This window comes from Ochotona princeps, chromosome 1, assembly GCF_030435755.1.
Source record: "Ochotona princeps isolate mOchPri1 chromosome 1, mOchPri1.hap1, whole genome shotgun sequence".
Taxonomy (NCBI): Eukaryota; Metazoa; Chordata; class Mammalia; order Lagomorpha; family Ochotonidae; genus Ochotona; species Ochotona princeps.
The window spans coordinates 7614310-7627540 of record NC_080832.1 but is presented as its reverse complement, the minus strand read 5'-3'; the positions used below and the strand labels follow the sequence as shown (position 1 = coordinate 7627540).

General features: G+C 45.0%; 1 protein-coding gene across 1 annotated transcript in view; it reads left to right on the top strand.

Moving 5' to 3' along the window:
- The window catches only part of TULP4 (TUB like protein 4), a 153789-nt gene that overhangs the window by 72927 nt on the left and 67631 nt on the right, over positions 1-13231 (top strand). The window contains exon 2 of the mRNA XM_004595454.2: positions 5216-5344. Within this exon, the coding sequence (XP_004595511.2) occupies positions 5216-5344 (129 nt within the window). The remainder of the gene's footprint in view (positions 1-5215; positions 5345-13231) is intronic.

The window sequence follows — 13231 nt, the reverse complement described above, 5'->3', positions numbered from 1 at the left end:
CTAACCTAACAGTGGAGCCCACCCCACCTGGAGCTGCGAATATGTGCTCTGAAGGTGAGCGGTTTGTTATGTGCCTTACCTTCTGATATGAGACATTGTACTCATCTTATCTTCAATCCTGTTAATATATTTTTTTTATGTCAGAAGCAGTTTACCTACCCCAGTAGCAATGAGTGTACCTATTATCTTCTTTTGGTTTCTCTTTTATTATTTATTTATTTGAAAGAGTGACAGAGCTCTCCTTTCTGCTAGTTCACTCCCCAAATGTCTGTAGCAGGTAGGTCTGGGTCAGGTCAAACCAGGAGGTTGGAACTCAGTTCAATCTCCCACAAGAGTGGCCAGGACACAACCCTGTAAGCCATCACCTGCTACCTCCCCAAGTATGTGATAGCACGAAGTCGGAGTTGGGATCAGAGGTGGGACTTGAACTCGAGCAGTGATAGAGGATGCAGCATCCCAAGCTGCGTCTTACTGCAGTGCCAACGCCTGTGTCTGATCCTGATTTCTAATACCAATCCTTAACAAGTGGAACCAGAACTCCATAGAGAAATGTCTAATTTAAGACCTGGGGCAAGAAATTTACATGATGAACCTAGACTATCTTTTAGGGTCAGGAAGTAACATTCAAAGTATAGGCACATGTCTAAACATACACAGACCCATACAGTAATGGGGAAGATTAGATGGAAGGTGACTGGTATGTCAAAGGGACACGAGAGCCAACTTAGAAGAACTCCATTAGCCACAACTGGAGCTGCTGGAGCAGCAAAATCAATGTCAAAGTCATTGGCTCAAAACCCAAAGTATAAATATTCAGAAATGTTGTATACATTTGATTAAATAGATAACAGAACAGGCGAATCTCCTCAAAAAAGGAGTTACAGCTTTTTGTAGATATTTCATCCTCCAAGAGATGGGACACAGATTATCACATCTTATTGGTTTTGACAATAATGTCATGTTGATAGTTGGTAATTTCACTAGGACCTTCTTCCTTAAAATCTGTGAGAAAACAAGTAAGCATATCCCAATTCTGCAACATGCTTCCTAAGTCCTCACAACTGTCAAAGTCACCAAAAATGAAGGAAGTCTGAAGAGTCTAGAGACATGATGACCAGCTGTAACGAGGTGTCCTGGCTGGGATCCTTGGACATTACAAAAAGGGTTGGGTAAACACTAAGAACAACAGCATTAAGAAAGGAATGTGGTTATCAGTAATGTATTAATACTGGCTCATGAATTTTAGGAGACATGCCGTACTAATGTGAGATGTCAATAATAGGGGAAACTGGCTAGCGTCAGTCAGATAGGTAGGTAGGTCCTCTACTCCCTCACAGTTTTTCCTTTGTAAATCTTAAACTGTTATAAAATTTGAAAGTTTTTAAGGAATGCCTAAAAGGGTATTTACCCTTTGGCCATGACTCCAGTATTCTTATTGTGTGTTGATGTGTTCACATTCACAAATCCTTTCTTTGAGTAGTTAGGCAAAGGAGTTATCAGCTAAGCTCATACCATAAAATGAGTAACAGGGCCAAGTTGTGGTATAGTCGCTAGTGCTGCCACCTGCAATGTCAGCATCCCAAAGGGGTGCCAGTTTGTGTCCCAGCTGCTCCACCGTCAGTCCATTTCCCCACCACTGCTCTGGGAAGGCTGTGGAAGATGGCCCACGTGTCTCGAGTCTCGCTACCCTGCACAGAGACCCCACTGAAACTGTGGCTCTTGATTTCAGCCTGGCCCAGCCCTGGTCATTGTGGTCATTTGGGGAGCGAGTCAGCAATGCAAGATCTGTGTCTGTGTCTCTCGCTGTTTGTAAATCTTTCAAATTAGTAAATAAATCTCTCCCTCTTTTTTTAATGGTAAAAGCTACTCTAAGGATGCCTGAAGTCTTGCCTTGAAATGGGAGTTTTGCCAGGTCTCTGCCCAGCCGGCTTCCATTGCCCTCATCCCAGCTGGTGGGCCTAAGAGCAGGAGTGCAGTCCTGGGAACTCTGAACACACAGAGCAGGGGCTGAGGAAGGAGCAGCCTTAGGAAAAAAAATCAAGAGAAAGCTCAAGGATGTGCAAGTTGTCTGTCAGACATACTGAGATACTGAGTTAGTTGGCTTTGCATTTAATGTATGTGATGGTAGGAAGTTGGAAGTTTTCGATGTTTATTAGGTGGTTGAATTTTGGATTTAAAGATGAGACTAGAAAATCAGTGTCGACTGAAGAGAGGAGGATCATACCTGAGACCTGGAGCTCTCCACCTTCAGAGGGCTGGGAGAGGAAGACCTGGGAGAGAGAAGGTGGAGAGGTATGTTGGAAGGCTAGTGCAGTAGACACTGTACTACCCTCAGTGTCTGTGTCTCACTGGTAAGGCTCACAGCTGCCACCTGTTCCCTTTCCTACCACTTCAGCCCACCAAGGAATTGCCAAGAACTGCCCACCAAGGAACTGTTGGCTCTTTCATGCAACCAAGTCCTCTTTTCGAGATAAGTTTGCTGCAATAAACCAAGATACCAGTCGCAGAAGGGCTCTTAGAAAGTCCTTTGTTCTAACCTGAGACTAGTGAGTGAGTCATCCCCTAACACATTCAAGTTCAGAACCAGCACTTAGAGGTTCCTGGTCTTTATAGACAATGTTTTCTGAATGCCTTTATTGCCTCTGGGCTATTTCAAGTAACAAAGTAAATGAATGAGGACTGAGAGAAATTGGAGTAACAAGTAATGAAATCTCAAGTTTTTCTCGAAGGCAGTCAGTGTTTCAGAGGGCTAAAGAAGAGAAACCCCTGCAACTCCGTGACGAAAGAGCATGGGACGTGCACATAGCAGGTCAGCAGTATGATGCTGCTTCTCCATGCTTCCAGCCCAGCATCGTGCTAGTTCACCTGGAAACAGCAATGATGGCCACTCATGTGGGAGACCCAGATGGAGTTCCTAGTGCCTGGCTTCAGCCTAACTGAGCCGTGGTGATTTTAGGCATTTGGAGAATGATTCAGCAGACAGATCTCTGTCACTCTGCCTTTCATAGATAGATAGATAGATAGATAGATAGATAGATAGATAGATAGATAGATAGATAGATAAAGTACCTCACATGATGACTCAGTGACTAGATCCACATCTTGTAAGTGCTGTTTCATGTCCTGGCTGCTCCGCTTCCTATCAAGCTGCTTGCTTATGGCCTGGGAAAGCAATAGAGGATGGCCCAAAGCTTTGGGACCCTATACCCATGTGGAAGACCCAGAAGATACTCCTGGCTCCTAGCTTCAGATCAGCTCAGCTCCAACCATTGCAGCCACTTGGTGTTTCCTTCTGTTATAATGCCTTTGGGAGTGGAAAGCAAGCTGCTTGAAACAGTTTTCACTACTTTGAGTAGGTCAAAGGATTATAACTTCTAATGCTGTAGGTTCATTTGGCTCAATATAGTCACGACTACGCCAGCATTTGAAGATAATCCCACCTCTCTCTCTGTCCTCAGATCCGTGAGGGGTGGCAGTCACATGCTGCCTATGTGGAGCTGGGCCAGAGGAGGGAGCAAGGACAGAGCTCAGGGCCACAGCTGGAGTTGGCACCTGCATCTCTGCAAGCCGAGGTCAGCGTGGGGAGCCACCAAGCAGACTAGAATAAAATAGTGCTCACCTAGTCCCACCGCTCCGCTTCCCTTGACTTTTGCAGTTTTTTTTTAAGAGCTATAGTTTTCTTCACAAATTCTTTTAGAATTTAAAAGTTTATTATATATCTTAGAAGTGCTGAAAACAAGTATGGTGAACCAAGGCTTGCTGAAGGAGAAAACTGAAACAAATTTCTTAGGGTTCTCTGCGAGCTGTCTGCTGCCCATAATGAGGTGTGCCCACTGCCTAACTCGGAGAGGCGAGGGGCGTCGTGAGCTGTCTGCAGCAGGCAATGGGCTTTGGCCGAGGCTGGGACTCGGATGTAGACACCAAGCAGGCCATGACCAGCAGGCAATGGGCTTTGGCCGAGGCTGGGACTCGGCTGTAGACACCAAGCAGGCCATGACCAGCAGACAATGGGCTTTGGCCGAGGCTGGGACTCGGATGTAGACACCAAGCAGGCCATGACCAGCAGGCAATGGGCTTTGGCCGAGGCTGGGACTCGGCTGTAGACACCAAGCAGGCCATGACCAGCAGGCCTTGGACTAACTTAGGTTAGTCCAGCATTTGGAAACCAGTTATGCAGCGGCACAGGTTCCCCATGGATATAATTAATTTACCAGGCACAAAAGTATGGGAAGGAGACAGGGACTCATGGTTTCCTTTCTGTGTAGCAGGAGCACTCCTGCCAGTAACCGTCCTCGTTTAATCTGTGGGTGTTCTGATGTTCTTACCTTACCCGAGGGGCATTTCACATTCTGCAACTCAACATTAGTCACAGAACACAAGCATAATAAATATGTACAGAGGTGTCAACTGAATTAACTCGCCACGATCACCAGGAAAGACCAGGCAGGGGTGTGCCGGGGACGTTGACCTCGGCGAGCCATGACGTATTGGTTTTTGTGGCTTCTGCTTTCCTGGAGCCACTCCAGAACCCTTGTCCCCGTACAGATCCTCCTGGGCCCCTGAGAGCTCATTTCAGACCTGCTGGGTGTTGACATTATCAAAGGAAACATAGTTAAAACAAGTGAATGCAGTTTGTCTGGATTTGGGGTTATTAAAATTTTAACATTTAGTTCTTGTCCTCGTAAGTTTTGACACTTAGGATTTCTTCTTCTGTGACAAATCTTCAGCAACTTAGATCCTCTGGCTATGTGCTTTTTTTGAAGTACATTTCCAAAAGCATATTCCCAAAGTATATTTCCATGTGGAAATAAGCAGTGTGAGAGGAGAGACAAAATGTTTCATTTTGAGAGGAAAACTGAAATAAATAATAGTTTGATCCAGACACATCAGCAGTTTTGTGGGGCTGGTTTGCCCTCAGCACAGGAGCTGGAGGTGAGGGACCACAGCAGACCTGGCCCAGGTAGGGCTGGGGACACGCGGGTCCTCCTCGTGACCTGCATGGCAGCAGGATGTTTGTGCTGTGCGGCAATGTTTGCTCAGATTACTGCTGGGGTCTGGCTCCCCCTGAGACTGGCAAGTGCGGACTCACCTGAGCCCCTCCACTGTTCCTCCCGTTCTCCAGTCTTTGTATGTGCTTAACTTGATTCTATTTCATTCTCAAGTGTGATGATTTCAGAGAAGTAACCCGATGAATATCTTCTTGGCACTCTCCTAGGTTGTACTGGTGAGATGGAACGAGCCATACCAGAAACTGGCCACGTGCGACGCAGACGGAGGAATATTTGTGTGGATTCAGTACGAAGGCAGGTGGTCCGTGGAACTGGTCAACGACCGAGGGGCTCAGGTGAGTGAGTAGCAAACATTCTGTCCAGACGGCTGGACAAAGAGCACGAAACCAGCCGTGCTGGAGCAGAGGTGTAGCGCCGCACAGCCCTGGGAAACCCTTTCCTGCACAGAGTGGGGCAGTGATACCTGAAGTCAGAGCCTTGCTTCCATTGCCCTTAAATGTGTCACTGTGCAAGAAGCAGGGGTGTGAGGTCAGACCTTTTCCTCCCCGGCCGCACTGCCAGCCGCCGGAGCTCTGCGGGTTTCCCGCAGTCTGGAATTTAGAGCTTGCCTTCAGGTGCTGTGATTGCAGGGGTGGTTTGGAGCCTCTGAAGTGCTCCTGACCCAGCACTTTCTGCTGGCTTTTGAAAGGTATTTCCCTGTGTTGTGATCTTTTTCTTTCTCTCACAGAGCTCACTGTGTGACTATTTCTCACAGCCTGCTCAGCGGAGTTTCTCACACTCTGTCCTGTCAGGCTTCAATTAACAAGGCCACCTGTTGTCATTGCTCAGCTCTTTCTGATACACTTTGTCACTGATGTGAGGAAAACAGTGGCTCCAAGGATGCCCTGCTGAGTTGCGCTGTTTTGAGAACTGATCTGGGTTTTTTTCTGGTTTAGGGTACAGCATGCCTTCCATGGAGAGGCTGGACTATAAGGTACTCTTCCTGCCTGACAAAACAGTGACCCGGCAGCCCAAATCCTCAGGGGACATTTGATGAGGGATTCCTTGAACTGCTTTTAACTCACCCTTAATGACTTCCCTGTGACTGTCTTTCTGTACGTTTCTAAGAGACTAAATTCTTGTCCTCACCTCTCCCAACTATTGCTTAAATAAGCTAAGAGCTTACCAAGTTTGAACAGAGTGCAGAGTAGTCTTCAGGGAACAAAGGTGTTCTCTTGGAGGCTGGTTAGCAAGCCGAGGATCTCCACACGGAAACAGCCCACCTAGGGTGAAAGCAGCAGGCTCTTCTGACTTGATGTGTTTCACAAGGGGACCGTAAGAATATTGTCTGACTGATGAGGCCTCATCTGTGTCCCGAATCCCTCCTTGGAGTGGGAAGAGAGAGGAGTACTCCCATGACCACCAGCTGGCCTTTCTGAAGTAGAGCTGTCATTGCAGAAGCTGTGACCTGGAGAGGCTCATGCTTTCCTGAGCCCAGCCGTCCCACTGTGGAGCACCAGCTCCGAGCTAGGCAGCTCGGGCAGGAGCGTCACTCTGTGGCACTGGCTTCAGGTTGGAGGCGTGTGTGCCCCACCCACCCGCCTCACCCCAGTTTCGTTGCCTGTAACACAGACGGCAGGGATCCCAGCCTCAGATGACGTGAACACTAGAAATACTTGGACTCTGTCAGCAGGCAGCAGTTTCCGCTGATGTATTTTACAGCACTGCCCCCTTGTGGCACCCAGCCCCCAGCTGAGCCGCCCCACCTTTCATGCTAGCTGAACATCCTCACCAAAGTCGAGTTTCAGGCTTTCAGGTAGCAGTGACTTCCTTAAGATGCTGGGATCCCCTTTACCAAAGCAGGGCTTGCTCCATGAGAAAGGCTGCAGGGTGGGGTGAGACCAAGGCTGCTAGAGCACTTTGAGTCATTGCTCAGAAAGGGACCTAATGCCTATGCCGAGTAAATGCTGCGTTTCTTCATGGGTGAGTCCTCTCAGTCTGCTGGGAACTTGCCCTGGAAATGTCCTTCCTGCTAACAGAACAGAAAGGCTTATGGCAGGGTGGCTCAGTAAACTACGGATGGGACAGCCAGAAAACTCAAACCCTGCTTTGAGTCCAGATTGTTCCACCACACAGTCGCATTCTCAGACAAGAAACTGTTCTTTGTTTTGGTAAAAAATGCATGAGTTCATAGTATTTCCAGAAGAGTTCAGATTTTGTTATCATCTGAGAGGCTCACACCGCCAGCCAGCAGTGCCACAGCCACATGGTTTCTTCCTGGCAGCACAGCACCTGTTTCCGTTGCTGTGGCAGCGATGTAGTCACCACCAGCACCAGCACATCTCTCATGCTGCTTTCCAGTGAGATTTTGGAACAGAAAATCATGCTCAAAACAAGACAGAGGATGAACTCAGGCCAGCAGGTGAGCGTGCTCAGTGAGCCTCAGCAAATCTGGAAGCACCCAGAATCTCAAACACTCTTGCCTACTAAATTTAACTAAAGTTACCTCTGTCTTGTGAAGAGATTCCAAATTGCATGTAGTGCTGCTGCGTCTACAAATCTAAAAGCCCAAAGAGCAGCTGTTGTTCAGAAATGCTGGCATTTTGCAGAGGTTTGGTTGTTTTTAACAGTGTTGGAGCCAGCTCCTACCTGAGTGAGAAGATGCCACACACTGTGCTGCTGAATCGCTGGTCCAGCAGTGGTGGTTGCTGGTCCAGGCAGTGTTGGTCAGTGGTCCAGGCAGTGTTGGTAGTCCAGGCAGTGTTGGTCACTGGTCCGGCAGTGTTGGTCACTGGTCCAGGCCGTGGTGGTCCTTGGTCCAGGCAGTGTTGGTCACTGGTCCAGCAGTGGTGGTCGCTGGTCCAGCAGTGGTGGTCATTGGTCCAGGCAGTATTGGTCACTGGTCCAGCAATGGTGGTTGCTGGTCCAGCAGTGGTGATTGCTGGTCCAGGCAGTGGTGACCGCTGATCCAGCAGTGGTAGTCACTGGTCCAGCAGTGGTGGTCCGGTGCACCTGCAGGAGCATTGGCAAAGGGACAGTTCTGAGAGTTCAGCGGGAGGATCTGTGAAACCAATTACCAATTCAGAGAAAAATTCTTTTCAGAAGAAACGTCAGGTGTTGCTTGTTACATTGTTTGCCTTTTGTTGTCATAAATTCACAAAACATTTGGCCAAAGCCCAGTGATGCTTTAACAATTTCCTATCCAGGAAATGATTTTGAGTCCTTCATTTCAAGAATGGTTCTGCAACAGTGCATGTAGTATAGCACCGAGGATGGCCGTGCCACCCTTACCCACTGTGATGAGAAGCTGCTTTAGGTGGTGCTGTGCTTGGGGTGCTGAGAGCTGAGTTTAGTAGAGCAACACCACCTCCACTGTCGGCCTTGGTTAGGCAGCCAGAGGAAGGGGAATTAGCGCTGTTTGTCAGCAGCTGATGCTTGGATCCCCTGGATTGTGATCTGTTCTTATCACCTGGTGTGACACAGAGCATCCAGTTAATTCACAAAACATCCAGTTCCATCTACTTTTTTATGGTTGCCATTGTCATAGAGAAACTTTTTTTTTTTTTACTGGATGGCTGTTTTAGCCCTCTATTAAGAAAATATATATTTCCTTTATTACAGGTACTTTCCAAGTTACATAGTTAAAATAAATATAAATAAGTAGCTTTATCTTTGCAAAACGAGCAAACTTGTAAAGATTATCATGGAGTGTAATGAATGCGTCGTATCTGCAAAGTTAGACTGTATGATTGATTGGGCCATTAATGTTGGGACAAGAAGGTTCTGAGTGTCCCTAAGGGAACAGCTTTCTTCAGTCACCTTGAGCAGCTACTCAAGCACTGCTCCTCAGGTAGATGCATCATCATGAGAGACACTGCTGATTGCTCAACATAAAACCTATCACCCCTATTAGGAGAACAGCCAAATGTTCATGTCCCTTGGTGTCTGTTCATTTATTTTCTTGTTGCCTGAAATCTGACAAAACCACTAATGTCACAAATTTTAAAGAAAGTTCAACATTTCTAACTATGAGCATATGTATGATTCTTTAGATTCTTTTTTTAGTTAGAAAAGACTGAAACAAAATGTGCAATCAACTGAAAAAGTGTATTAAAGGGACAGAAACAGAATCAAATACAACACTAAGGTGATTAAATGTAAATGGACTAAATTCATCAATGAAAAGGTAAAGCTTGACATTATTTTATCATTTATAAAGCCCAGATACATTTTATTAAAAGTGCACATAAAACCTAAAGAGATGCAGGTAAACTCAAAGGATGAAAAGGATGCCTTTGGTAAATGCCAAGAAATAAAGTTTATATACCTGTATTTTAGTAGCTAAAAGTGTTATTCAGTTTATTGGAGAATTAGTAATGCTGATAATAGCTGTAGTTTATCAACATATTCAAAATTTGTGAGGGAAATTGATAGACTAGATCAGTAAATCGATTGACAGCCGGTGTTTCAGCAGCAGCAATTAACAGATATAGAATATCTGATCAGCATTAACAAACTCGACTTAATAGACATTTATAGATTCTGAGCCATCAGTTAGAGAAAATGTGTTGTCTCAAACCTACAGAGATTAATCATGTTTTAGGACAAGGCTCTTCAACCCTTTTCTGTAAAGGGACAGATAGGTTTTTGTTTTTATTTTATTTTGGTAAACTAGGAGCCACAATCAAGGATATTTTGTATATGTTATGTAACAAGAAAGTCTAAAATTTTCAAATGTGAAGACACAATGCAACATGCATCCCTACTTCCAAATAAAAAATAGACTCCCAGTGAAAGTGTTGAACATATCCAGACAATGGGAGGATGGACTGTCTGACATTGTCTGTACCAGCAATATCAGGGTACACTTAAATAGCAGACTGACGGAATTGTAACTCTTTATGAAGGAATGTACTGTTGTGACAATACGGGGAAAATCAGTCGGGCGGGGGGGTGTGGAGAATTGGGGAGGAGAATCCCAGACTATATAGAATTGTACAAAATTCAAAATTTAAAATAAAAATTAAAAAAATTTAAACTTATGGAGTTATAGAAATAATCAGATATTCTCCTGCTTATTGCTTTTAGGCATTTAAAAGCATGCTTTTGTGGACCCAACAGAAATAGAAGAGAGGCTGGATCCATCCTGCAGGCCATAACTTGCTAGTGCCTGTTTAGGGCATAATTTTTTTTTATTAATTATTTTGCATTATGTGACAGTTTCATAGGCTCTGGTAATCCCCCCACCCCTCCCCCTCCCCTCCCCCCTGGTGGATTCCTCCACCTTGATGCAGTATTACAGTTCAAATTCAATCAAGATTCTTTCCTTGCAAACATATACCAAGCATAAAGTCCAGCTACTTATTGTCCAGATGGGTTGAACAGTTTCTTGGGGAGACCATTTCTGGTCTGAAGTTAGAGCTGGTAGAATATCATCCCAGTCAATTAAGAGTCCCAATAAAACATCAACAGCCATTTGCAATATTATGGAATTGACATGGTTTTGAGTAACCAGTATGTTAAAAAAAATAGAAAAGCATAATTAAAAGCTTCAGTAGAGTGCAGGTGGTGAGTCTGTTATAGACTGTGATGTCTGGACACAGTATAGCTGTGCTAGAAGTTGGGTAAGGATACATTTGGGAAATGCTTGTATATCTGGGGATTGTAAGTGGATTATTAGGTATTTCAAGTGTTAAAGATTACATTTAATGGATTAATGTTTATAAAAACATAGCTGGAAATCATGATGAGAATGTTACATATCAAGATTTTGCAAGGTGTGACCAAAGATATTGGAGAGGGGTATCCCCTTAACTGTTCATAGAAGCATTTCCTTGTGTTGGACAACCCCTTGCTATGTGATGTTTCTAGATTGTAAGTTTATGTTCAAAAAGTCTGTGCCATTTTTGTTGGAGCAGGTTGTCACACTGTGTCACGTTTAGCTTTGAATCTGTCATGGTTGTCTGTGCTCGGTGATCTTTGGTGTTCCCATTGTTTTTGTTTTGAAGAGCCATGAGCTACTCCTACACTGATGTCAAAGTTAACCGTACACCATTAACCATTCTTACTGCCCCTCCAACTCTCTTTTCCTGTCTGTCCCTCCACTCAGTCCTCTCCAGTCCCTGAAACACAATATTAAAAGCATTAACATGCCTACAGTGGCCTCTAAGTGTTCATGTGAAAGAAAGACTCATTCGCCTTTCACTTTAAATCAAAAGCTAGAAATGATTACATTTAGTGAGGAAGGCATTTAGAAAGCTGAAAGAAGCACCCGCCCCCAACCCTCTTGGATCACCTAGTCAAGAATAGCTCATGAAGGAATTCTAAGGAACATAATGAGTGATAAGAAAACACATGGCCTTATTGCCGATTAAGAGAAAAATTTAGTGGTCTGGATTAAAAATCAGCCCAGCTACAGTATTCCTTAAAACAAAGTCTAATCAAAAACAAAGCCCTAGCAGTGTTCAAAGCCCCGACTCTCTTCAGTTCTGTAAAAGGGTGAGCCACAGAGGGAAGTCTGAAGCCTGCAGAGTTGTGGTCCATGAGCCTTAAGGAAAGAATCTGTATTAGGAAAGCCCAAGGCGAGGCAACAAGCACTGATGGGGAAGCTGTGGCAAAGCAATTAGAAGAGCAAGCAGATTTCCACTGTCAGTGAAGTAGCCTTCTACAGCAAAGATGTCTCCAGAGCTTGAATGGTTGCAGAGGAGAATCAGTGCCTTGCTCGAAGGACACGCTGACTCTTCAAGCTAATTCAGCTGTTGCCTCCAAGTTGAAGCCAGTGCTCATTTGTTCTCCTGAAAATCCTAGGACCCATATGAGGTACACCAAAGTGACCCTCCCTGTCTTTCATAAAGGGAATGAAGCCTGAATGATGGCACACATTTGTACAAAATTTTTACTAATGAGAACTGCTCAGAATTGAAGGTTCTTTTTCAAAATGTTACTGCTTGATTGTTGTACTTGTGGCTGTTGCTGGAGGACTATACCATTGTAATAATATGGGTGGAAATAGTGGAGGAGGAGAATGGTTTGAGGAAGGAGGGGGGAGGAGGGGGAATCCCTATGCCTACAAAACCACATCATAGGAAAAAAAGTTACAGCACACTAGCCATGCACCATGATCCAAGAGCTCTGATGGAGATCTACAAGGTGGTGGTTGTTTTTGAGCCTACTAACACAGCACCCCTTCTGCAGCCCGTGGATCAAGGAGTACTTTCAAGTGTTGTCATAAAAGGAATACATTTCACAGGGCTACAGGTGTCATAGAGAATTATTCCTCTGGTGGATTTGGGCAGAGTACATTGAAAACCTTCTGAAGATTCAGCATTCTAGATGCCAGTAAGGACATTCCATGAAGGGGGAGGTCAAATACCATCGGGTAGGCACCGTGGTGCAGGTTGTTACACCACTTATGGGGACCCCTGCATACCACTTCACAGTGCTGCCGTTCAGTCCCATCTCTGTTTCCAGTCCTTAGGAAGCCATCTGATGACTCAAGTACTGGGTTCTTACCACTACGTGGGAGACTCTAGCTGTAAGCCTTGGCTGTTTTGAACCAGCAGTTGGCAGGGAGTGCACTCACTCATTTTCCTTCATTCATTATCATTTCTGTTGTTTCTCTTTCTCTACTTTTGCCTATCCTTCCCTCTCCTCATTCTGCCTTTCAGATAATACTTTTTGAAAGTCATTGTTAACAGAAGTTTATAAAATGTTGATTCCAGCTCTGTGGACAGTGTTGGGGAGTTCACAATTTTAGTGGGGGATAACTGCAGGTGTGATGTGAAGAACAAGAGAAAGTGGAGTGTGGTGATGTGGCTGAATTGATGCGGTTTCGGATACAGTTTAAACTGACAGGGAATTACTTCTTATGGATCAACAAAGAAGGTCGTTTCTTGAGATGGCATCTTCTCCTGGGGAAGATGCTATGAACGTTGCTGAAATGACAGCAGTGTGTTTAGAATGTGACATGAATTTAGTTGATAAATCAGCCACAGAGTTTCAGGGGATTGACTCCAGTTTTGAAAAACGTGCTGTAAATAAAATGCTATTGAGAGCATCACATGCCTTAGAAGAACATTTCCTCCAGAATCAGTCAGTGGATCAACCTTTACTGATGTCTTGCTCTAAGACATTGTCATGGCCACCGACCCTGCAGCAGCCACCACTGGACCCAACAGTAACTACTTGATGAGTGCTCAGGTGATTGCTAGCATTCTTTAACATGGTACTTTTATAATTAAAGT